At 36.0% G+C, this 27,224-nt stretch overlaps 1 protein-coding gene across 1 annotated transcript in view; it reads left to right on the plus strand.

Annotated features, from left to right (window-relative positions):
• The window catches only part of LOC136025425 (uncharacterized), a 63,044-nt gene that overhangs the window by 11,190 nt on the left and 24,630 nt on the right, over positions 1–27,224 (plus strand). The window contains exon 2 of the mRNA XM_065701455.1: positions 8,123–8,352. Coding sequence (XP_065557527.1) covers positions 8,130–8,352 — 223 coding nt within the window. The 5' untranslated portion in view covers positions 8,123–8,129. The remainder of the gene's footprint in view (positions 1–8,122; positions 8,353–27,224) is intronic.

Consider the following 27,224-nt stretch of genomic DNA (forward strand, 5'->3'; position numbering starts at 1 on the left):
GTCCTTTTTGGCCAACCGTCTGGGGCTACACGGAATGCAGGTCGTCCTTGTCTGGGTTGGGAGGATGTCTTAAATAAAGATTTAAAGGAAATGGGAACTTCCTGGGAGGGTGTAAAAAGGGAGGCTTTAAATAGATTAGGTTGGAGGAGGAGCGTGCGTAGCTGCGTTGGCCTCAAGCGGCTTGGTGCTGCAGTGAGTTATTAGTAATAGTAGTAGTAAGAACATAAAAGTGCGGTTCTAGAATGTGTAAAATAGAAAAGACTCCCACCCGCTGCTAAGAAGCTGTTCTTGGTTTTCTTAGTAGCTGCTGCAGAAATGTTCTGTATGTATTTATCAAATAAAATTATCGTAACTTTAATTTTATTTAGGAGAACCAACAATCTAAAACTATGTACATTATCTCCCAGTTTAAGAATATACTGTACACACTTATTTCAAATATATTTTCATCAGAATATTTTTCTGAGATTAGGCATTATCCAAGCACGGGGTATTGCCCTCAATCATGTAAACCAACTCATGACATTCCCCGTATTTATAAAATATTGGAAAACTAGCGCCTCGCAGAAGAAACAAAACCCATGCCGATTTTTTTTAGGAGCAGCAAAGTCCTTTAGCCTATAGAAAAAACACAGCAAATTCATAAAGATCTTAATAATTTTTCACCAACCATAATATCAATATTATTTACCGCACAGTTTAAGCTCACCTAAAAACTCAAAAAAGGGAGGTAGATACATAGATATATTTTACACAAACGAATATAATACTCATTCAGTACTGAAAGAATAGTCCTGGAAGAGTGGATTGGTGTGCTGGATTCAGGATCCTTTGTCTGAGAGGGGGAGGGTTCGAATCCTAATGCACCCATTTATTTAATTTGGGATGGAGGTCAGTGGCGTGACTCTGTAAGCTCAGCCAGAGTCGACCCAGCTCAAAATGGGTAAGTGGAGAAATCTGGGGAAGGTAAACAGGAAGGGGGTGCGAAAGCACAGGATGTTTGGCCCCCAACCCCCCATTACACTTCCTGGCTCAAGGGTCAATAAACAGAGATCAGTATCGCCGGTAGGGACTGTAAAGTCTAATGCCGTATTCTTTACCTTTTTAATTAAAATTACCAATCTCTACAAAGGCTCTATGGCGTGTAAAGGAGGGGATCGTAAAGAATTTAAACATTAAGTAACTAAACACATACTATTTAAAATATATACTAATAATGAAAAAAGAGGGAGAGACTTCATTTAATTAAGAAAATCTAAAAAACTTAAACTAGTCAAAGTGAGACTCCATTGATGCAGTTGAAAATTATTTTAACACATATAAAGATGCATAGAACAAGAACAAGATTAAAATCAATCAGTATAGCCTACCTAAAAAAAGAAAAAACTTCATCAAAACAAATCCAAGTAATAGGAAAGAGAAATATTACAAATAAGAAGATTATTTTTAACTGATATCTTTAGAACTAATGATTTGTTCAGGCAGCAAAAGAATGACACTCATTCTTTTAAGGCTCATTGGCCATATTCTCAATAAATAGTAATGTAAACTTTAAATGAAGAAATGCTGTTAATTATTATTCCAAGTCAAAAATCATTATAACCCTAATATAAACGACAAAAATTCTTTTATTTCTTCCTACAGTATGGTGATTTTTGAAGCTATGATAAACATTTCTGAGCTTTGACTGTAATTTACTCACTGCTCAGACACCCTCCCTTCATATGTTGCTACATGGTAATCTTGGTCTTCCAAGTTAAGCAAACTTAACTCATATAACATATCTCAAAATATTTTATTCATTTTCTAGAAAAGACTCCTAAAGCACCTCGTGTTTCTGCTTTACAAAGATCATATATTGTTTTATGTTTTCAGTAAAGTGTTTGTTTTTAAATTTCAACAAATCGTAGGAAGTCTCATAAGTCGGTTTATTCTACAGTAGTTATATAGATACATGTTGCATATGGTACAAAGCAATAGTTTCGGTGAGTTTAATCTTTGGTGTTCACTTCTTTCAAAATTGGTGTTAACTTTAAATAACAAAATAACTGAAAAAATTAGTTTCTACTTTTATTTGAATTCAGCTAAGCGTCACGAAGGAAAATCTTTTGTCTTACTTGAGTGATGTTGCAAAAAATGTCACCATAATTTTTTTTTTAAATTGGGCCTTGAGTACAGGTTTTACATTCTACCTGTGTGAAATTCTCCGACAAAACATATTGAACTCTGTCATATAGATTAAATAAAAAAGACTAGTTTTTTTTTAACTGAAAGTAAGGAGCGACATTGAAACTTAAAACGAACAGAAATTACTCCGTATATGAAATGGGATGTCCCCTCTGCAATCCCTCGCTCTTTACGATAAAGCTTTTAATTGTTTTAAAAAGTAGAATTGTGGCAAAGAGTCAAACTTTAGCGTAAAGAGCGAGGGATTGCGGAGGGGACATCCCATTTCATATACGGAGTAATTTCTGTTCGTTTTAAGTTTTAATGTCACTCCTTACTTTCAGTTAAAAAAACTAGTTTTTTTTTATTTAATTTCCGAACGTTTTGAATTAATGCATGTTTGATTTTGGCTCTCCGCACATAAATTATTGAAATGAAATTTGTATATTTATTTTTTTGGCTAAATGGCTTTCTCTTAGTTTTGATCAGACGATTTTGAGATATAAGGGGTGGGGAAGGAGGCCTAGCTGCCCTCCAATTTTTCGGTTACTTAAAAAGACTACTAGAACTTTTAATTAACTTAAGAATTAACTTACGTAACAAACTTTTATATTCTTATATTTTTATTATGTGTACGAGGGGGCTGGTACCCTCGTTAATACCTCGCTCTTTACACTAAATCGTAAGTTTTGTCCCAATTCTTTAAGAATGACCCCTGAATCAAAAAGGCCGTAGAATAAATAGTTGAAATTACTAAAAATACTTTAGCATAAAGAGCGAGGTATTTATCTCCTCCTAAATACCTCGCTCTTTATGCTAAAGTATTTTTAGAACCCCTCATATGCGTAATAATCTCTGTTCGTTTTAAATTTCAATGCTATTCCTTACTTTCAATTGAAAAAAGTTTTCATGTTTATTTTTTATTGTATTTTTAAAGTAATGCTAGAAAATCCTGCGCCCTTTTCATTGAATTTTTCTTCCCCCATGACACATTCCTCCAAGGAAAGATCTTCCCACATAGCCCCCTCCCATCAACCCCACCCCCCAAACCAAAAAAAATTCCCCTGAAAACGTCTGTACACTTCCCAATAATCATTACTATATGTCAACACTGGTCAAAGTTTGTAACTTGCAGCCCCTCCCCCAGAGTTTGAGGGGGAGTAAGTCATTCTCAAAGACATAGTTATTATGGTTTTCGACTATGCGGAACAAAATGGCTATCTCAAAATTTTAATCCGTTGACTTTTGGAAAAAAATTAGCGTGGGAGAGGGTCTAGGTGCCCTCCAATTTTTTGATCACTTAAAAAGGGCACTAGAACCTTTCATTTCCGTAAGAATGATCCCTCTTGCGACACTGTAGGACCACTTGGTCGATACGATGACCCCTGGGGAAAAGAAAGAAAAAAAAAACAAACAAATAAACACGCACCCGTGATTTGTCTTCCGGCAAAAAAGACGAAATTCCACATTCTTTTAGATAGGAGCTTGAAATTTTTGCTATAGGGTTGTCTGATACGCCAAATGCGATGGTGTGATTTTCGTTAAGATTCTATGATTTTTGGGGATGCTTCCCCCTATTTTCCGAAATAAGGCAAATTTTCTCAGGCTCGTAACTTTTGAAGACAGTGATTAAATTTGATGAAACTTATATATTTAAAATCAGCATGGAAATCCGATTCTTTTGATGTATCTTTTAGCATCAAAATTCCGTTTTTTAGGGTTTCGTTTACTATTGAGCCGGGTCGCTCCTTACTACAGTTCGTTACCACGAACTGTTTGACAATAGTCAAAGTTTGTAACTTACAGCCCCTCCCCCAGAGATTCTGGGGGAGTAAGTCATCCCCAAAGACATAGTTTTATGGTTTTCGACTATGTGGAACAAAATAACTATCTCAAAATTTGGATCCGTTGACTTTGGGAAAAAGTAAGCGTGGGAAGGGGCCTAGGTGCCCTCCAATGTTTTTGGTCGCTTAAAAAGGGCACTAGAACTTTTCATCTCCGTTAGAATGAGCCCTCTTGCGACATTCTAGGACCACTTGTTCGATAGGATGACCCCTGGAAAAACAAACAAACAAAGAAACATATAAACACGCACCCGTGATCTGTTTTCTGGCAAAAAATACGAAATTCCACATTTTTGTAGATAGGAACTTGAAAATTTTTTTATAGGGTTCTCTGATTCTCTGATTCTATGACTTTTAGGGGGTGTTTTCCCCTATTTTCCAAAATAAGGCAAATTTTCTCAGGCTCGTAACTTTTGATGACACAGACTAAATTTGATGAAACTTATATATTTAAAATAAGCATAAAAATCCGATTCTTTTGATGTATCTTTTAGCATCAAAATTCTGTTTTTTAGAGTTTCGTTTACTAGTGAGCCGGGTCGCTCCTTACTACAGTTCGTTACCACGAACTGTTTGATATGAATCCCAAGGGTTATGTTATCACTCTTAGCTTTGAGAAGGGGCAGAAAAAAATGAATTATTTACAATATAACCTGCTCTAATTACTTTGTAATTTTTAGAAAAACTTTCTCAAAAATACTCTTTATAGTAAAATAGGTATCGTTTATAAAAACTGCAAAAAAGGTAACAACTTCTGCACCTTGTATGTTTAGTATCTGTCCCTTATTTAGAAAATGGCTTTCGAGACAAAGTTTCTTCTATATATTACAGGAATAATTGAACAAATTAATTTAATTTTCTGGCATTAGCTCAAATATCAACTCCTGAAAATCTGTGAAAGTTTCAACAGATCAATATTCCCCAATTAAGCTCCCAAAAGACTAAAGTGTCATTAATGCTTTGCTCAAAAGAACCTTTCTTTTGCACAGTTATTTTTCGTCATAATGATAACAAAAAAAGAGGAAAAAATAAATCTCTATGCTCACAAATTTAAAGAAAAATCAAAAAAAAATTTAGAACTAGGCTCAGGATCCATTCCTGATAGTTTTTTCGGTATTATTCAGCCACTTTTTAAGATAAAATAAACAGTATTATTAGACTTTTCAAACCGTTGATAAATTTGCTAACTGACAGATAAATAGACTATTCAGTTTTTCCAATTACATTGATGCTACCTCTGCAAACTCTTTTAAAAATCTTGTTTGTTGCAACAAAAAATCCAAGCCCCCAAAGTCTTTTTTTTGCCCTGTACATCCTAGAAGGTAGGGGAAAAGGAAAATTGGTGGTGGCTGCTCATTAAATTAAAAGAAAAATAAAAATCCTTAGAAATAATCTCTTGATCTATTTTTGATTGATTTCAAGTTACAAATACTATGAAACTTTTCAAATAATAAAAAAAATTGCCAGCTGAAATATAAATATACTATTTGGTCTTTCCATTTATAATAATGCTAGCTCTGTAAATTATTTTTACAAATTTTGTTGCTACAAAAAATCCAAATCCCCAAAGTCATTGTTTTTGGTGTGTACCTCTCGGAAGTTGGAAAAAAAAGGAAATTGGTCAAAAGGAAAGAAAAAAGGAAAGGAAATTGGTCAAAAAGGAAAGAAAATGAACAAGAATGGCCACACAGTTGAAGTTTCTATATGATACAGCCAGGTAGCCTACAAATACCTAAAACTAAACAGTTGAGGAGGAAGATATTGAAAAAACGACTATACTATACAGCTAGAAGTTTTTATACATTGCTGATTTTTGTTTTGTATATCTGAAACTTTTTTTTTGGGGGGGGGGATATTATTTCCGTACTATAAGGTTAAAAATTTCGAACCAATCAGAGTATTTTGCTGGACTTGAAAATTTTCAGGTCTCTCTTTCAAGAAGTAATTGCTTTTTCTCTAATCGAGCTGAAATTTTCAGACACTATAGTCTCTAGTCTAGGAATACTCACAGTTTTCTTAGGAATAGGAGAAAAAAATTACGAACAGGAAAATATCTGCTGTAAAGAAAATGTTCTAAAATGAATCTATGAAATAAAAATAGTTTTGCTGAAAGGTATTTTTTTATTTTGGTTACAAAAACAATGGTTTACCGGGAAAAAAATGTAAAGAAATACAGTGACAAATGTTGTTTATATAGGTCTCTACAAAATTTGCATTATACAAAAAAAAATTATTGTTATTCAGGAGTAAAACCAAAATCTAGAGCGCTGATGTTTGATGCACCATACTACACTTTGGTGCCAGGACAGTACCTACATGGTTTCTCTATGCTATATTCAGATAGTGGTTTCAAGCCTTACAAGACTACTCTCAACGCCGTGATGAAATAATTTTTTTTTAAGTTTGAGAAATTTTGAACCTCTAGTTAACGATTCTGACCATGGTGATTTCAATCCACCACCAGTTTTAAGGGGTTTGAAGCATATTTACAAAGTTTCAGGATTTTTTTTGTAATTAGCTTTTACTGTTAATATCTAAAGAATAACTATTATTCCTGAATCAAATTTAACTAACCTTTCTTTTCAATAGACAGTGTATTTTGAGAGGTTTGAAAACTGTTTCACAGGGAGATTTCTCAAAGTAGCATTGAGTGGTGTGAGATCAGCAACATTTCCAGTAAGGTTTCAAGGACCAAAAGGGTCAGTGTTGGGGCTGAATTTTGCTCTAGTCTAATCCATTTTCTGAAATACAATCTAGAGGTCAATTATAGGTCTAGAAAGATTATGATTTCAAGATGGTGTTTTTGTTTACCTGGAGCAATAGGTTTGTAACAACTATTCAATTAAATGGTATTTGTTCGAATCATTTCCTGTTTTTACCATAAGTCTTGTTGATAGTGCAGATACTGCTGGTAAGACCAGTAGAAGGCAGTAAACCCGTCTCTTTTTTGTTCTTCTTGAGGTTTTTCTTTGTTTTGTCAGTGTGGGCCAGTTCAGCTTTATATTCAGTAGACCCACTAAATGGTTTGCAAAAAGAAAAATATCAAAACGGATTTTTGATTGGTCTGATTTTTGAAGGATAAATAAGATTTGATGGTAGGCTACTCTGTTTTAAAGGCTAGAGAGTAGATAATATTTAAACCAGAATTTGAAGTAACAAGAGAGGCATAAGTTTCTGAAATTCAAGGGTTAAGATACTCAATGAGAAGTGAACTGGCGTGAATGGTTGTCTATAGAAATTTTGCAATGGAAGAATGGAAGAAACGACACCAAGTGGCAAGAGCCTGACCTCTGTTGCTGTTTTTGTCTCTATGGACAAATTGCTCTTTACTAGATCGATGCTTCTACGTTCCCCATGATTATGAAAGTCATCTATAGAAATACAAATTTAAAGTGGATATTTTAATGCTAGGTGTTTAAATACCAACATTTTGCCATAGCCTAAATTTTTCTCTAAACAAAAAATTTTAAACCACATAAAAAGAGAGGAAATTTCTGGTTGAGTTGAACTTTTTTTTCCATTTTCGTAAGTATGTTTTCCCAGTTTTAGGAAACATTACCATTACATCAAGCGTAAGCTGTTGTATACGCGTATATTATTTCAATAGGTTGTAGCAATAACTTAGTGTCTTTGTTTTGTCTGCTTATGGTGTAACCAAAGATAAAGTTTTAATTATTTTTAATATACTAATATCATCAACTGATGACTATGTGAATAGTTTGAGAAATAAGTCGAAATCTCATTGACAGAAAAGCAGAACTCAAGACTTCCTTAATTTTCATATTTGATTTTAGAACCGAGTAAAAAGTGCAATTAGCAAATCCAGAACTATAGCTGAATAACAGCTTAGACAACGAATAAACTCAGTTCATTTCATTAAAAAAAAAAAAAAATCATATTTTGGATTCCCTGGGTCAAAGCTACTCACTTTATCCTTATGTTTAACCTCCCCCCACCTTGGGATTCACCACAAGAGTGGCACATCTTAAATAGCAGTCTAAAAAATATACCCTTTAGGACAAAATCCTCTGATTGTCTTCTATAAAAGTAGTATCTATATGTGCGGTGTATTTGAGACTTTTTATTAGGATTTGTATAACTTTTTTTTCCAGGATTATAATGCCGAAATCGAAGACGCGAAGACAAAAAAATGTTGCTAATTTCTATCCAGTTGCTAAGCAACCTGAGCCGAAGAAAGTGGCTAAATTGACTAATGTGTCAAAAAGTAAGCCACTTGGAGAAAAAAACAAAGTACTGACACATGGCGGTGACGGAAGAAGCAGGGAAAATGGACTTTATGTTGGATCATCTGGTAAAGATCCTGAGCGCATAAAAATGCCAGGTAATTAGAAATTTTCACTATCAAGTAGTATTAAATGTGGAAGTTATGCAAATGGCAAAGAGATCCCTTTGAATTTTCGATAACTAATCAATGATAGTTATGGGTATAAACTGTTGAGATCGTAGATATAACCTATTCAGAATTAACAAATTTAGAAAGCCTTATGAAAGCTTGAGGGAAACCTAGAGGCATTCCCCACTTGAAGAAATTGGCCCCTTCAAATTTCATTTTTTTAGTCATGTTGTCTAGTAACCTTAAATCAATAGGTTTAAATCATAGAATCTAGCAGAGGTAGGTCCTCTGAGACATACCTCCTCTAGCAAAATTGCAAAATTGCGGCATATAGTCTTTTTTCCCCAAATGGGAAAATCCTCTGATCCATACTCCTGGATTTCTGAACTAATTGTATCTATGAGTGCCAATTAATTTCAGATTCTTCTGAGGTTTGCCTTACATATAAGAGTGGTCCTAACAAGGTTCCTTGAGGAATTCTACGATAATTAGGGAGGGCCCCTCCCTAATCATGGGCCCATCCCTAATGACCGGAGGGGTTCAGAGGTAGTATTTGCATTTTATAGCTTGGAATCTATTTAAAAGAAAACATATATAAAATTTTCTAAGAGAGGGTCTACTTCAAATTGCATAGCATGAGGCAAAAGTAATCTCTCTTTTGGCCTCATGAGGTCAGATGATGGAAAAATCTAGCATCAAATCAGTAAAACTTAAAATTTAAAATTAAAAAAAAAATTAAAACAAAAATTAATTACTTTTTCATGTAAAATATTATTACAAATACAAATCATTAAAATCTCTCGTTGTAGAGAAAGTACCAGTAAATTTGACAACTATGTTTTCGTCAGAGGGCCCTTGAATGTCAACACCAATTGTTTATCATCTATTTTACATCTTTAGTGAAGTTTCGACAGAGTCACCTATATTTTGTCAAGGCCTGTTGCTGTCTGTCGAAAATTTTGACAGGGTTACTACAAGATATTCTCAAATGAAATGAATCTCATAATAGAAGCTAAGATCTGCATTTGAATTTGGCCAAAGGACTAGTTTTAGTCGATCTGGTAACTACATCAGACAAGAATTTTCGACACTTGGAACACAGTTTCATCAATATAATATTAGCTGCCATTTTAGGTTAATATTACCAAGGGAAAGTCAATGTGGCTACATTTTAGAGAAGATCATATGTATCTTGATCCATTGGTGCTGATCCCAACTATTTTTTGCAAAAAAATAACCAAGTACTGGCAGTTTGAACATTACATAGCTAAAAAATTGTCAGGAGTTCATTTTGTGTCGAAAACAGGAAACTGATGAATTGAATATTCGTTTCTTATCTGGATGTATTGGATATAGTGTCCACGTTTCACATTGTCAAAATATAAGGTGGCTTCAAGAGATGGTGTTTCGAGTCAAGACTTAGCAGAGTTATCCTGTTTTGAAGGAAAATTTCGACAGTGGCTCCAAAATTGCATTGTCGAATCATCGGTGCCTTTAATCTATATTCTCCCTCCCCCTCTCCACAGGCTATCATTTCTCTGATTACGGTTCAAGGCTTTGGAAAGGAAATAAAGTTATAAGGAAAATAAGGAAATAAGGCTTTGGAAACCTAAGTTATAAGTTATAGTTATAACTTGTTCATAATTAACTAATTTAGCAAGCCTTATTAAAGCTTCAGGGAAGCTTGGAGGCATTCCCCGCTTGAAGAAACTGGTCCCTTCAAATTTCATTTTTTAGTCACGTTGTCTAGTAACCTTAAATGAATAGGTTTCAATCATAGAAGCTAGTAGAGGTAAGTCCTCTGAGACATACCCCCTCAAGCGAAATTGAAAAATTCTAATAACTTATGTGTCAGGTTTTTACGACAATTTAAAGATAATATTACAGATACCCGTACACAGGAGAATGACCCCTCCCCCATATTAATCAATAGGAACCCAATAGATTCAGGAAAATTTGGAAAGTGGATTTTTTCGTTGGATTTATAACGCACAGAAACTACAAACTGCCCACAACCCGTAATACCCGTGGGTTCATCAGATTGCAAGGACATAAAATAAATTTTCTTTATTTGGTCTATCATTTGGTTACGAACATCAGTCGCCATATTGCATATCCTGTGTTGAATGGTATTGTCAGAGAGAGGTATACTTTTGAGCTTTTTGACCTCTTGCTTGCCAAACATAACTTGTGCTATATTTAAAGCCAGTGGTAAAACCAAATGTTTGGTAATACTTTGAGGTTTTCCTGCTTTAACCACACGAACAGCTACTCCGTAACTAGCGAGCAAAGCTTTCTCATTTAGACTGGATCATTGTTCTATAGCAGTTTTTGATGTTCAAGAGTTTTTAATTTTCACTCAAAGATTCTACGGGTTTATTTTTTTCTTTAAAAAATTATGGGTTTAGGGGGTGTACCAACTTTAATGGCTTCATGGTTTCTCTTGACAACATTTGAAAGCAAATTACACCCTGGGTTTGTTCTCAATCCCAGTAAACCTGAATTTTAAATAACTGTCGTCATAAAGATTTTTTTTTTTATTCTGCTGCGTTCGCTAGACCTTGATGGTTCTGGTGATATTTTCAAATTTTCAAATATAACAAACAACACACATAAATATGTAAAACATGTGATTCGTGCTCTTCAAACTTAACAGCAGACAGCACGATTGCGCGTTTTCACGCTCACAAATCACTATTACTCTGATTCCAAGGCAACTTGCACACTTTCAAACCTCACACACAGTCTTTATATAACACCGTAATTTCGCTTCTGAGTCTTTTCTCCGTGGCCGCCGTCGGCCGCCCTATTTATAGGCCATTCCATTACATTCTAGCGAGAATAATCTTGAAGCGTAACGAGACGTCACGAAACTATTGGGTACTAGTTCTGAGCGTTACCAACAGATGGCGCAGGTAGTCTCAGTGGTAACGACACAAACATGTTTGTATTCGTTTGTTAGTTATTAACTGACCTCTGGTTCGATTTAAGATTATATGTTTTATATCCTTAACTATATATTTATATCTGAATCCTAACAATGCAAGCGCCTAAAATTTGTGTACGGATTACATATTTTTAACATGACAAAAAAAGAGTCTGGGGGTCGCAATTTTTTTGTTTGATACTAGGTGGAGGGGTCGTGTCATGAAAAAGCTGTAAAATGCTGCCCTATATCATTCGTGTGATATTGCTGATACGCCCTCTTGACACCCTGAGTGGGGCTATCGACTATTGAATTTTGAGGGCAGGGCTCAAAACCTCTTGCTTTGGTTTTAGGCCGTGCGAAATGGATTGTGTATCTTATAATTTATGCCCTCTGCTATTTTTAACTCTCTTTGGACAGAGATTGATGATGAGTAGCATAAAAAGGTGAAAACGCGCTACTTTACTATGGTACGATCTCTTGTGCCACTTACGTGGGAAATCACTAATGACAAAAAGAAGACATTCTTTCCATGTGAAAAAGGGGTTTTCCTTATTGTCAAAGAGGATCAAGTCTCTGGCAAGTCTTAGTTCATGCTTATTGTGATTATGTATTATCAGGATGAAAGCTGTATAAGCTTCGTTGCTAGTATCTGACTCGACGTGACTCGGTGATATTTAAGAAAAAAGCTATATTTAATATATATTGAAAAGTATATTATTCACAAAATGAAACTTTTGACAATCTCTTTATCATTTTTTTTCAAAAACATTGGTACCGACAACTGCATTTTTGCATCTGTGGAGTCACTCTTGATTCTATTCCTCCTCTTATCACGGCTTCTACTGAGCGTTCATTTTTCATGCTAAAACAATTTGAAACATATACCCAAAATAAGACAGGAGAAGGCAGGTTGAATGGTCATGCATACATGTCTATTAATTGCAATGTCAGGGTGGACACTGCCGATGTTTTAAGTGATTAAATAAATAAAAAACTAGGTTTTTTTTTAACTGAAAGTAAGGAGCGACATTAAAACTTAAAACGAACAGAAATTACTCCGTATATGAAATGGGTTGTCCCCTCCTCAACGCCTCGCTCTTTACGCTAAAGCTTTTAATTGTTTTAAAAAGTAGAATTGTGGCTCTAGAAAGAGTCAAACTTTAGCGTAAAGAGCGAGGGATTGCGGAGGGGACAACCCATTTCATATACGGAGTAATTTCTGTTCGTTTTAAGTTTTAATGTCACTCCTTACTTTCAGTTAAAAAAAAATAGTTTTTTTTATTTAATTTCTGAACGTTTTTGAATTAATGCATGTTTGATTTTGGCTCTCCGCACATAAATTATTGAAATGAAATTTGTATATTAATTTTTTTTTGGCTAAATGGCTTTCTCTTAATTTTGATCAGACGATTTTGAGAAATAAGGGGTGGGGAAGGAGGCCTAGCTGCCCTCCAATTTTTCGGTTACTTAAAAAGGCTACTAGAACTTTTAATTTTTAACGAACGTTTTTATTAGTAAAAAATATGCGTAACTTAAGAATTAGCTTTCGTAACAAACTTTTATATTCTTATATTTTTGTTATGTGTACGAGGGGGTTTGTACTCTCGTTAATACCTCGCTCTTTACTCTAAATCGTAAGTTTTGTCCCAATTCTTTAAGAATGACCCCTGAATCAAAAAGGCCGTAGAATAAATAGTTGAAATTACTAAAAATACTTTAGCATAAAGAGCGAGGTATTTATCTCCTCCTAAATACCTCGCTCTTTATGCTAAAGTATTTTTAGAACCCCTCATATACGTAAAAATCTCTGTTCTTTTTAAATTTCAATGCTATTCCTTACTTTCAATTGAAAAAAACGTTTTAATGTTTATTTTTTCATTCTTTTTTTTATAGTAATGCTAGAAAATCCTGCGCCCTTTTCATTGAATTTTTCTTCCCCCATGACATATTCCTCCAAGGAAAGATCCTCCCACATAGCCCCCTCCCATCAACCCCGCCCTCCAAACCAAAAAAATCCCTCTGAAAACGTCTGTACACTTCCCAATAACCATTACTATATGTAAACACTGGTCAAAGTTTGTAACTTGCAGCCCCTCTCTCAGGGATTTTGGGGGAGTAAGTCATTCCCAAAGGCATAGTTATTATGGTTTTCGACTATGCGGAACAAAATGGCTATCTTAAAGTTTTAATCCGTTGACTTTTGGGAAAAATGAGCGTGGGAGGGGGCCTAGGTGCCCTCCAGTTTTTTGATCACTTAAAAAGGGCACTAGAACTTTTCATTTCCGTAAGAATGAGCCCGTACGATGACCCCTGGGGAAAAAAAAACAAAAAAAAAAACAAACAAATAAACACGCACCCGTGATTTGTCTTCTGGCAAAAAATACGAAACTCTACATTTTTTTAGATAGGAGCTTGAAATTTTTGCTGTAGGGTTTTCTGATACGCCGAATGCGATGGTGTGATTTTCGTTAAGATTCTATGACTTTTAGGGGATGTTTTTCCCTATTTTCCAAAATAAGACAAATTTTATGAGGCTCGTAACTTTTGATGACAAAGACTAAATTAATTGAGACTTATATATTTAGAATCAGCGTGAAAATTCGATTCGTTTGATGTATCTTTTAGCATCAAAATTCCGTTTCTTAGAGTTTTGTTTACTATTGAGCCGGGTCGCTCCTTACTACAGTTCGTTACCACGAACTGTTTGACTTAAAGAGGAAATCAAGACGGATTTAAGTATAAGAAGTATTTACAGTGCTTATGTTGTTTTGTATATGATTCAAGGTTTGCAAGCTCATTTGCAAGCTGATTAGAGCTCTTAAGTTTGGTCAATTGAGCTTATTATTTATCTTTTTTATTAGCTCTGGTAAATCAAAACCTATTATAGATAGATAGATAAGTGTATTTCAAAAACCCGTGGGCCATATACACACAAAATATAAATAAATAACAGACAAGCAAGGAAATTAACAACAGTACGAACACGCACAAAAAAAAAACAGAATTCAACGCAAAAAGTACCTAATCTAACTACAAAAGAAATTAATCATATAAAACTTTTTCTTCTTATTAAAGATTTTTCTATATATACTCCCACTCGAAATATTGTGGTTGGGTTACTATTTTGTAGAATACCCGGAAGCATCAAATTAATCCCATGCAAATAAATTTCCCGTAAATCCAAGAGCACCGGGCATTTCCGGAGAAAATGATCCAAGTCTTCATCATCATCTTTACAAAGAGGACAAAGATACCGCCTATCAGGACCAACTATTATTTTATTTTTGTCGAATGTTTTTTGCCTGTTCTGGATTGGAAGACAATTTGCCCTGAGCTGAATCCAACGACGTAGAATCATAGCCGGTAAATTAAGTTTAAAATAAACTTCCTCCCCAAAACTAGGTTTTGCCTGATTATAATGTTGTAGGGTTGTAGAATCAAGAACCAGCCCTTGCCAATGCTGAATTTCCTGACTCTCTAATATAAATCGTACCTGGCTTTCTATTATATTACACAACATAAATTTTTAATAAAGAAGACAAAAATTTATTTCAGGTTTTTATCCTATTGGCTCTTACGTGGGATTATTATATTTTTTTTTTGAGGCTGTCAAGATACAGTAAAAATGATTTTAGTAATCACAGTAAAGTCATTATTTTGATTCTCTTACTGGAGGGTGGTTTTTCAGTTAAAAAGGTGGAAAAAGTTTGGAAGAATATGGAATAAAGCGCTGCAAAATAAGATTAGAATATCAAAAGCCATGGTAATGGCAGTAGTCAAGTGTGGTTCCCTACGAAGAGCCGAGGCAGATTTACTAAACATTTTTCAGGGGTTTGTCAAAGGGGGGTTGTGAAAAAGGGGTTTTCCTTATTGTCAAAGATTTCCCATCTTGGTGAGGATCTTTTTGTGGACTTTAGTTTTCCTAAGTGAGTTTTTGACATTGGTAATTCCAATGGTGCGACTTTTATTTCGATTCGACACCATTTTTAGGGGATATCATTATCCCCTTTTATTATCATTAAGATATTATTTATCAAAATCCCCGTAAATTTGTTTCAGCGATAAACTTTTATTATTAAGATTAGCCAAAATAGCAATTAAATTTCTTATTCCAGTTTCAAATATGGATTCTCTCGTATTCCCCAAGCTATTTCAGAGCATGTTTTAAATTTTCACTAACAATTCCTGAGGTTTGTTCTTTACTAGGCTGCAGCTGTTGCTGCAACCGTGAAAAATCGTAGATACGGAAATTTTTTTCTCGGTGAGTCCTTTTCTTGAATTCCAAGGCACCCACTTTGGTACGATCAGCCCTAAAAAAACAGGAAAAGAAAGGAGGCACACCAGTGTTTCCCTTACGAAAAAGTGACATTTCTTGCCGTTAAATATGGTTAAATGTAATCTCCTACACACGGTTTCCGACCATGGTGATTCTAATTCTTTTTATTTTGATTTGACAGCATTTTCGAGGGCTTTCAGGCTTTTCTTCTAAGTTTTCATAACTTTATTCTCTCAATATACTTTTACTATTGGCATTATTTGGCTTATTTTCCTAATATTTTGCAAAGCACATTTATAACTCTTATAGAGCTCTTATTTTAAATCCTGACCGGAGCCGGTGACATTGGGGGAGTTGGAGGGGGGAACCTAAAATCTTGGAAAACGCTTAGAGTGGAGGGATTGGGATGAAACTTGGTGGGGAAAACAAGCCATGTCCTAGATACGTGATTGACATAACTGGAAGGAATTTTTTCTCTTTGGGGGAGTTAGGGGGGGAGGGTTAATTCAGAAAAATCAGAAAAAATGATGTATTTTTAACTTACGAAGGAGTGATCAGATCTTAAGGAAATTTCATATTTAGAAGGACCTCGTAATTCAGATCTCTTCCTTTTAAATCCCAACTGGATCAAGTGTCATTCGGAGGAGTTGGGGGGACGGGAAATCTTGGAAAACGTTTAGAGTGGAGAGACCAGTAGGAATGTTGGTGGGAAGAATATGCTCAGGTCCTAGATACGTGATTGACATAACCGGACTAAATATGCTTTCTTTGGGGGAGTTGGAGGGGGTGTTAATTCGGAAAAATTAGAAAAATAAGGTATTTTTAACTTAAAAACGGGTTACCGTTCGTTTGGTATTTATAAATTTGATATTTAGAAAGAACTCATGTCTCAGAGCTCTTATTTTAAATCCCGACCAGGTCTGGTGACAATGGGGGGATTTGGAGGGGGAAACCGGAAATCTTGGAAAACCCTTAGAGTGACGAGATCAGGATGAAACTTGGTGGATACGATAAGCAAATGTCTTAGATACGTGCTTGACGTAAACGGACTGGATCCACTTTCTCTGGGGGAGTTAGGGGGGTCCAGTGCTGTGGCGAGTTTGATGCTTCTGGATGCACTAGGACGACGGAAATCGGTTGGTGTGTCAGGGACCTGAACAAATTGACTTGATAAATTATTTTTACCCTATTTGAACATCTGAGGGGGGGCTGAATGTGAGAGGAAAATTAGAAAAAATGAGGTATTTTTGACTTAATCGTGGGTGATCGGATCTTAATGAATTTTGATATTTGAAGGACTTCGTGTCTCAGAGCTCTTATTTTAAATCCCGACTGGCATTAAGCCTCTGATTTTCCTTTTAAATTAATTTATTGATTCTTAGAATTTTGCTGAAGCTCATGCCATACATGCTCTTGGCTCTTGGCTCTTTCGACCCCGTCACAAGAGCCTTATGAGCTCTTAGCTGTTGTTTATTTTTTTCATTGCTGCTACTTGCATTGCCTTTCTGTAAGATTTGTTTTAGAGTCTAAATTAAAAGAAAAGTTGTAATTTATTACAACTATTAATTAGTTGCACTAGTTAGTTAATTACCTTAAATTACCTTAAATCGCATTGTCCAGTGAAATAAGGACTAAATCCTGTAGAATCGCTGGTTAGTTATGACGATGGTTGGACGTCTCAACAGCATCCCACTTAGTTCGCCATGGCCTCTATGACCACTTTCCATAAACGGCTCTTTTAAAGGCAGCAGTACTGGGGGTACTGACCACTTCCTTGGTGAGCGAATTCCACAAACTCACTATTTTGTTAGTGAAGAAGCTATTGCGTAGTCTAGTGGCAGCTCTCTTCTGATATAGTTTCCGACTATGCCCCCTAATTCTGGAACATTTGTTCAAGTTGAACCAATCTGCAGATTGGTCAACTTGAAATTAATGATTAGTTTATATGCTAGGTTTTGGCAAAGGGCAAGATAGCTTGTATGTGTTATCTTTTTCCTTTACTTTACAGTCTAAATTAAGAGTGAAGTTGCAATTTACTGCAACTATTAATTAGTTGTATTAGTTAGTTAATTATTAGTTAATCATATTAGGTTTTGGTTGATCTCAACAGATAGGGACCACCCTACATAAATGCAGCGTACCTGCATAGGAGAACGGACCAAGGGGGGGCCTTGTCCCTGGGAGTCCATAATAGAAACTGGGCCGTCCTCGCACGGGCTATAAATAAAGGTGTGGAAGGAAGAGCCCCCTCAAATGTATACTCAACAGGGCCCACCGTCCTGTCCACACGTTCTATAAGTTACAAACCTTCCCCCAATAATGGATTAAACTGCATGGTGACGCAGAACATTATCGTGGGAGGATCCTCAATAGGAGGAAAACTGTGACAGGGTGGGAGATCCAGATTTATGGACAATGGTCTCTGCAAAGGCCTGTCTCGCCCCTTTCGGAGTACCTGCAAGACTGGAGATCTTGCGGTCCAATTTTTCCACTTGAGGAGTGGTGCTCCTCGAGGAAATTATAGCCTAGTAAACGAAACACCATACGCTTGGAATTGTGAATAATGGATAATTCTTCCTAGCTAATTTATCTGCTATGGGTTGCCTCCCCGTGCAAGCATAATATTTGTAGGCAAAAGTAAAACACTTCAAAATAGGGATGAAACCTTTTATTGACAGTGAATTAATATAAAATTATTTAACTGGATATTTCGAACACATATACAGTGTTCATCATCAGCAGTAAAACTCCTAACCGAAGATTAGAAGGATCACTACAAGATACTAGTGTATATAGGAGTACTGTTATTTATTTTAAAAGTAAAGATCACCATCTAGTAGTGTCTAGGGTTAATTTAAAGTCGAAAACTAGGAAGAATAAATAACTCGTGGGAAGTTATTATGTTGGTAGACTCCAGGATGAAAATTTGAAAGAAACTTTCCAGGAATGGTTGAATGCTAAACTTTAGATTTCAAAATTTGACAATGTATTAGATGGATGGACTAATTTTAGAAAAACAATTTGTGAAGTTGCTGATGTGAATGAAGATTTGTTTTGTGAAGAAGAATTAGTGACAGTACTAAAAGGATCAAAAAATAATAAGGCTCCAGGTGCTGATAGTGTGGTAAATGAGTCTCTTAAATGTGGTGGCTCTGAGGTTAGAAATAAGCTACTGAAGATTATGAATATGATTTTTGAAAAAGGGGAATTACCTAATGATTTTAGGAAAACCTTAATTCAACCACTGTACAAGAAAGGTGGTAAGAGTGAGTGTCGTAATTGTCGAGGCATTAGTCTGGTCTCTCTTGGTAGAAAATTACTTAGTAATATGATACTTTTGAGAGAAGAACAGTGCGGTTTAGAAAGGTAGGGAATGTGTCGACCAAATTTTCACTCTTGATTTAATAATTGAGAAGTGCCTTAGTTGTCAAACACCTTTGGTCCACAGCAGTAATAGATTATGAACAAGCGTTCGATTCTGTTGATAGAAGAGCTTTAGGAAAGGTCTTATCCTTATACGGTATACCAGACAAATACATTAAAGTAATTAGTGCTATTTACGAGAGTAATAGTGCTGCGAGTAAGGTAAGATAGCCGCTGTCTTACAGCAGTTTGATTTTACAAAGACGAATACTGAAACTGGTCGTAATATTAAAGGGATTTGACTCAACGCTGTTAAATCTTTTCACTTCCTTATATCATGGTTGTGGCATCTGCCACAACCCAATAAAGTTCGAACCTTAGCCAATGTCACTGAAAATTTCAAATAACGTTAAAAAAATGCGTCGAGGGAGAAAGAACAGCCAGTTGAAGCGGATTTAGGAATGATTCTTATTATTTTGATTAATCTTACATGTAAATATTATTACAAAACTAATTTATGAGAATTCAAAAAAAAATCGGGAATTTTGGAAATAGGAATTCCTAAAAATACGAGAATTTTCAAAATAAAAAATTTTGGGAAATTCTGAAGCCTCTTGAAAATGGTATCGGACCAAGGTTATTATTGCACCATTTAAATCACCATAGCCGCAAACAGTTTTAGGAGGATTACAGTCCCGCATCTTGAACAACAACAAAATCACTTTTCGCGTGGGAAGCAGAACATCAGCACAGTTGCAGTATAAGAAGCAGTGCTGTACTAACTATAACTGAGCTATTATAGAAAGATGCTTAAGGACTCATTTGAAAGCTAATTGTATATCCAATTGCTTTTTGTGATTAAAACCAACCACAAAAAATGTAATTTTTTGACAAATACCGCATTGTAATATACCAAATGATGTAACACAAGCATTTTTTATGGTACTTGGTATTTACCAAGTGACATATAGCGATCGAAAAATTCTGTCGGTCTGTCTGTCTGCTGGTCTTCTGTCTGTCTATCGGTCCCGGTTTTGCTAGTTTAGGAACTTCCAAATAAGCTAGGACGATGAAATTTAGTGGGCGTATCAGGGACCACACCAGATTAAATTAGAAATAGTCGTTTCTCCGATTCGACCATCTGGGGAGGGGAGTGGGGGACGGTTATTTCTGAAAAATCAGAAAAACAAGGTATTCTTAACTTACGAACGGGTGATCGGATCTTAATAAAATTTGATATTACAATGATATCGTGTCTTAGAGCTCTTATTTTCAATTTCGACTGAATCCGGTGACATTGGGTGGAGTTGAAGGGGGAAACTTAAAATCCTGGAACGCCTAGAGTGGAGGGATCGGGATGAAACTTGGTGGGAAAGATAAGCATAAGTCCTAGATACTTGATTGACATAACTGGAACAGATCCACTCTCTTTGGGGAAGTTGGGGGGAGGGTTAATTCGGAAAAATTTAATGAAATTTGATATTTAGAAGGAATTCATGTCTCAGAGCTCTTATTTTGAATCCTGACTAGGTCTGGTGACATTTGGGGGCGTTGGAGGAGAAAACTAGAAATCTTGGAAAACGCTAAGTGTGGAGAGATCGGGATGAAACCTGGTGGGTAGAATAAGCAAATGTCGTAGATACGTGACTGACGTAACCCGACTGGATCTGCTCTCTTTGGGGGAGTTAGGGGGGAGTCCAGTGCTTTGGCGAGTTCAGTGTTTCTGGACGTGCTAGGATGATGAAAATTGGTAGGCGTGCCAGGGACCTGCACACATTGGCTTAATATAATCGTTATCCCCGATTCGGTCATCTGGGGGTCTGAAGGGAGAGGAAAAATTAGAAAAAAGAGGTATTTCTTACTTACGAGTGGGTATCAGATCTTAATGAATTTTGATATTTAGAAGGACTTCGTGTCTAAGAGCTCTTATTTTAAATCCCGACCGGCGTTAAGCTTCTGATTTTCTTTCAAAACCAATCTATTAATTCATAGAATTTTGCTAGAGCTCATGCCATATGAGCTCTTGGCTCTTACGACGTCGTCACAAGTTCCATATGAGCTCTTAGCTCTTGTTGATAAGAGATAGTTTAATGTATCTTTTGAATTAGCTGATATTACTTTAAAAACTGGTTTTTCTTAAAATGATAGCACTTAAATAAGATAATTTCTTTGTCAAAAAGTGCATTTACATAACCATTATTGATAACGTTCTTTTTTTTTACAACGTGGTTGTCTTGGCTAAGAAAAAGCCGAAGCCTTTTTCTGAGTGTGACAAATGAAATCATAGTTGCAGCAGAAGCTGTAACCTGCTAAACTTCTCATAGTTACCGAAATTAATAAAACAAGTATTTGAGATAAATTTGCATTTTCTAGCTGATTCAGGAATGGTAACTATCATCTGAATTAGTTTTAGATAATGCGATGCTATTTTAATAACCAGTTAATTGGAATTTCGAAAAGAACATCTCAGCAATATCCCAGGAACAGCTTATGGTATTAAGTTGAAACTTTCAAGGCTGTTAAGGGGATGTTGAGCTAACTCAAAAGCAATATGTGCATACTACCAGTGCTAACGCAACTAGTACTACTACTGCTACTACCACCTGAACTTCAGCTACAACTTCTACTACTAGTACCATTACTATTGCTACTATTAAAAGGTATTCAGGTGAAACTCTCGGAGAATGTAGAGGAGTATGTTGACCTAAGTCAAAACATCATATTGATGCAGGTTATGAAAATAGTGTATCTATTCTATCCCAGGAACGGGTTAGATTATTAAGTTGAAACTTTCAGTGTGTGCTGAGGGATGTGTTGAACCAACACAAAGATCCTATATGCATACTGCTACTATTTTCACTGCTACTACTAGTACATTTACTACTAAAGCTGAGTATATCATTTTCTGGAAATGTTGAAGGGGTTTTTGAATTAATCAGGAATCATTTAATAAAAATGGCTACCGCAGTTATAGCTAATGCTGTCACGCATTTACGCTACCTTTTACAAAATATTAAGAATTTGTATGATTTACCACAATAGTAAAAAAAAGGAACGAATGAATTCTTGAAACTTTGATTCAAACTTGTTCTTGTGGCATTCTTTTCGGCCGACTGCAACGGCGAGGGGAGCAGTGGCCAAACGTACGGAGTGGCCAAACTTATCCATCAGATAATACCTGCGTTTTTTAAGCGCTGGGAGTCGTATAGCTGCGAGGGTTGGTTCGTAAGTGACATAGGCCTACTTTGTTTCTTGAAGGATTCTTAAGGCTCTTTTTGCAGTGTTTCAGTTCTTTCGTTGAGGTAGTTGATGCTATGCACATGGTGGTAGAATGACCTCTCTAGTGCCCATTCGTTCCAGGTGTGATGTGGTGTATTATTTCTAATGCCTTACGATAGTTGGCCAGAAGCAGATCAACTATGGTAGCTTGCAGATCAACTATGGTAGCCATTCAGTAATTAGATGGTAGAGCTGCACTAAGTAGTGAGTCGTACTGCTACCTTCAAGGTACCCGTACTGGTAAGGGTCGAGTCAAGTGTTTATTTGTGACAAAAGTTCACGGTGTATGAATGACTCTGTCACTGTGGGTAAATTGGTGGTTATTGATGTGGGTTGGAGCTTATCACAGGATTTGGGGTATTTTACCCTAGGAATAGATCGCCTGTAAGGTTTCTTCTAGGCTGTTGGGAACTTTTATTCTCTGAAGTATTGCTTGATAATGGACGTCACCTCGCAGCTAGAAATATTGCATAATCGATGAGTATCTTGACGGGCAACTCACCTAGATACGAAGCATAGTTGATTCTTAGCTTTTCAATCTGTTCGAAAACTGTGTATTTGGATATTTCTATAATTTTTTTATCTGGAATGCTGGACGAGAGATTCTCAATATCATCTTCAGTGAATGACAGGTAAATAGAACATATCGCTCCGAAAAACGAACTTGCTTTAGTTGACTCAAGACCCATAGTTTTTCTGTAGCTTCAGGTTTCGATTGATGAGTTTTCCACTTATGGGGGTTAGGAGTCAGCTGTAGTGTCACTTTATCACGAAAATAAACGTTCTTGGCGGCTCTTTTTATTTTCACAATATGATTTTGCAACTTCTTTGCTGATGCAACTTCTCCACTCGAATGAAGTTGACATCGGGTCTTAATTAGTGCTTAAATTTGTTGGTTAATCACTATCACAGACTTATCACCGCCACTAAAATGGTTTTAGACGGGAAATGCTTGAAAGTTCTTAAGCCGAACTGGCCAGACATGACAATAAACAACCAAGAGAGATAAAACTCTACAAATTGGATACAATTGGATACAGGCGAAATATCCATGTTGTTTTAGTCTTTCAATTCTACTGGCCGTCGTCTCGTTTGAAGTTTTCTTTTTGTAGGGAAATGCTTGTGATGTTTTTGAAGAAGAACTGAGTTCAGAGCCTCGACTTTGAGGCTTGTGTCTGTCATTGAGGAGGTCTTGTCGAAGTCAAAGGCGATCTAGCGTCCGAAGGAACAAATACTATCCCTTTTCAAAGGTGGGATCGTTACTTTAGTTTTCTTTGCTTCTGGAAAGTTGGCTTTGGCCTCCCAGAGATACAAATGGGTCATAGTTTTGCATGAGCCTAGTGAACGTGGTGGTAGGTAATGGTTGGAAAGTTTTGTGAAAATTAGCTCCAGTTTCCTCCCGCTTTGGTGGGTCGGAAACTCACTACTTGTTTCAGGTTAAGCAAATTCGCCATGCACTGCTTATTGGTTTCATTGAAGTCACCGGAAACAATAAAAACTTGAGCTATATACTATTGACAAACATTGTCTGTAAAAGTATGTAGATATTGAATAAATCTCTCCTTTTCTTTGCCCTGTCGGGATAATAGGATGGGGCAGGAGAGTTTTCGTCACAAGAATTTTGGCCCAAACCACTTCGTGACAGGAATCAGTAGACTCACTTAATAACTTGTAGGGAATGCTTTGTCAGATATACAAACCGACACCTCCACCACGGCGCTATAGAACATGATCTCGCCTTGTGTTGAAAATACTTTTATAGCCTCAAATACGACCAGTTTCTTCAAGTTCGTCCATTTTGTTGTTCAGTGAGAGGGTGTTGCAGAGGAAAATGTCCGGTAGTTTCGTTTTCGCTGAAAAGCACTCTAATTTAAGTGTCGGTGGGCTTGCATGATCTAAAGGAAGCACTGGGGTGCTATACAACGGTTGTAGAGTCGAAGAGATTTTAAAATGTAGTCATCGGCGCCAATAAGGGAAGAGGGTAGGAGGGGACGCCTGTACCTCCTCATTTGGCTGAATAAATTTCAGAAATTTTGAGAAATTTTTACTCTACAGCATTGAAAGTGCCGATTAGATTAGGTAAGCTCCCCTCCTAAAATTTAGCTTATGAGCGCTCATTGTGTTTGCAGTTAACTTGAGTTAGAGTCCTTGGTCTGTTAATGCATTTATGCAAGATCAGTCTTCTGAGATACTGCAGTGTTCAAGCGTTTGTTTCGTTGTCTTACTCTGCATCCTTGCCGTCTACTCTTAGTTCTAAGAACCAGGCCCGCAGAGTCTTCTTGTTGTTTTCTTAGTATCCAGTATGCCAATGATTCATAAATGTAGATGACGTAACTATTGGAAAAAAAATATAGATGGCGTTGCAATCAAGTGAGACGAATAAATTCTCATAATAATCTTCTTTTCAAACAGTTCGTGGTAATGAACTGTAGTAAGGAGCGACCCGGCTCAATAGTAACCAAAACTCTAAAAAACGGAATTTTGATACCAATAGTTACATTAAAAGAATTTCATTTTAATGCTGATTTTAAATATATAAGTTACATCAAGTTTAGTCTTACCCATCAAAAGTTACGAGCCTGAGAAAATTTGCCCTATTTTAGAAAATAGAGGGAAGCACCCCCTAAAAGTTGTAGAATATTAACGACAATCACACCATCACATTCAGCGTATCAGACAACCTTACTGTATAAGTTCCAAGCTCCTATTTACAAAAATGTGGAATCTTGTATTTTTTGCCAGAAGACAAATCATGGATGCATGTTTTTTTTTTTTTTCCAGGGGTGATTGTATCGACCCAGTGGTCCTAGAATTTTGCGAGAGGGCTCATTCGAACAGAAATGAAAAGTTCTAGTACCTTTTTTTAGTGACCAAAAAAATTGGAGGGCACCTAGGCCCCCTCCCTCGCTCATTTTTTCCCAAAGTCGTCGGATAAAAATTATGAGATAGTCATTTTATCCAACATAGTCGAAAACCATAATAACTATGTCTTTGGGGACGACTTACTCCCCCACAGTTCCCATGGGAAGGGCTGCAAGTTACAAATTTTTTCCAGTGTTTGCATATAGTAATGGTTATTGGGAAGTGTACAGACGTTTTCAGGGGGATTTTTTTGTTGGAAGGGGGGTTGAGAAGAGGGGGTTATGTGGGGGAAACTTTCCATGGAGGAACTTGTCATGGGGGAAGAAGATTTCCATAAAGGGGCGCAGCATTTTCTAGCATTATTTAAAAAAACAATGAAAAAATAAATATGAAAAAGTTTTTCAACTGAGAGTAAGGAGTAGCATTAAAACTTAAAACGAATAGAAAATATTACGCATATAAGGGGTTTACCTCCTCTAATACCTCACTCTTTACGCTAAAGTATTTGTAGTAATTTCAACTATTTATTCTACAGCGTTTGTGATTCAGGGGACAAAATTTAAGCTTTAGCGCAAAGAGCGAGGTATTGACGAGTGGACGAACCCTCTCATATACGTAATAAAAACATACGAATAAAGAAGTTTGTTAAGGAAGCTAATTCTTAAGTTACGTATATCTTTTTTAATGAAAATGTTCGTAAAAACTAAAAGTTCTAGTTGTCTTTTTAAGTACCAAAATAATTTGAGGGCAACTGGGCCTCCTCCCCCTTCTTTTTTCTCAAAATCATTCGATCAAAACTATGGGAAAGCCATTTAGCCAAATAAATAAATATGCTAATTTCGCTTTAATTATTCATCTGCGGAGAGCTGAAATCAAAACATGGACTAACTAAAAAAAGTTCAGAAATAAAAAAAAAGTTTTTTAACTGAAAGCAATAAGCGACATTAAAACTTAAAACGAACAGAAATTACCCCGTATATGAAAGGGACTGTACCCTCTTCAACGCCCTGCTCTTTACGCTAAAGTTTTTACTGTTTTAAAAAGTAAAGTTGAGAGAAAGAGTCAAACTTTAGCGCAAAGAGTAAGGGCGTTGAAGAGGGAACAGCCCCTTTCACATACGGGGTAATTTCTGTTCGTTTTAAGTTTTAATGTCGCTCCTTACTTTCAGTTTAAAAAACTTGTTTTGTTTTTTTATTTAATTGCAACAAAAGACCATGATTAGTGTACTAATTAAGGCTAGGAATAACGATTTATTTTAATATTTGCTCTTAAACTGAAGGACGAAGTCTAAAATTTGTACAAACAAAGCTAAACTTGAGTGGCGCAGAAGCAGTGTTATTTACAGCACTAATAACGTCATGTCCCATCCGCAGTCGCCAATACCGGGATTAAATTGCAGACTGTCAAATGGGCATATCAGCAATATTTCAGGAGGGTATTTAACAGAAACTTCAAGGGTATGATGAGGGGGATCTTGAGCTAATAAAAATTACTATGTGTGCGCTTCCACTTCTATTGTTGTTAGCACTAGTAATAATTCTACTGCTACTATAAATACCACTATTACTAAGGCTAACAGCATTTAGGCCATACCTTTCAGGGATTGTTAAGGGGGATGTGGGACTAAATCAAAACTTACTATGTGGATGCAGCCTATCAAAAAGACATGGATATCCCAGAAAAGGCATAAAGTATTTATTTAAAACTCTTTTAGCAGGAAGAACTAACAAAAATGGTACAATGTCAATATACTATTATAGTTTCTACTAGCAATGCTACCACTACTATCGCTATTACTACTCCCAATGCTCCCGATATTACTTCTGCTATTACAATTACTACTATTATCAATGCTAAGGATATTGGGTCAAACTTTCAGGGAATAATGTAAGTGGTGTTGAACTAAATCAAAACACTAGGTGCATGAAAGGTTGTCCAAAGGGTGTTCCAGAAATATCTGAGGAATGGCTTTGAGCATTAAGGTAAATTTTTTAAGGCAGTGTTTGGCTGATATTAAACTTAATTTAAACACCCTGTGTATATAAATGTTATCAATGGGGTATATCAGAAAATATCTCAGAAATGCTTTAGCATATCGAGCTAAAACGTTCGTGGCTACTAAACTTATTAATACTTTTGTTGCTATTTCGA

This window comes from Artemia franciscana, chromosome 3, assembly GCF_032884065.1.
Source record: "Artemia franciscana chromosome 3, ASM3288406v1, whole genome shotgun sequence".
Taxonomy (NCBI): domain Eukaryota; kingdom Metazoa; phylum Arthropoda; class Branchiopoda; order Anostraca; family Artemiidae; genus Artemia; species Artemia franciscana.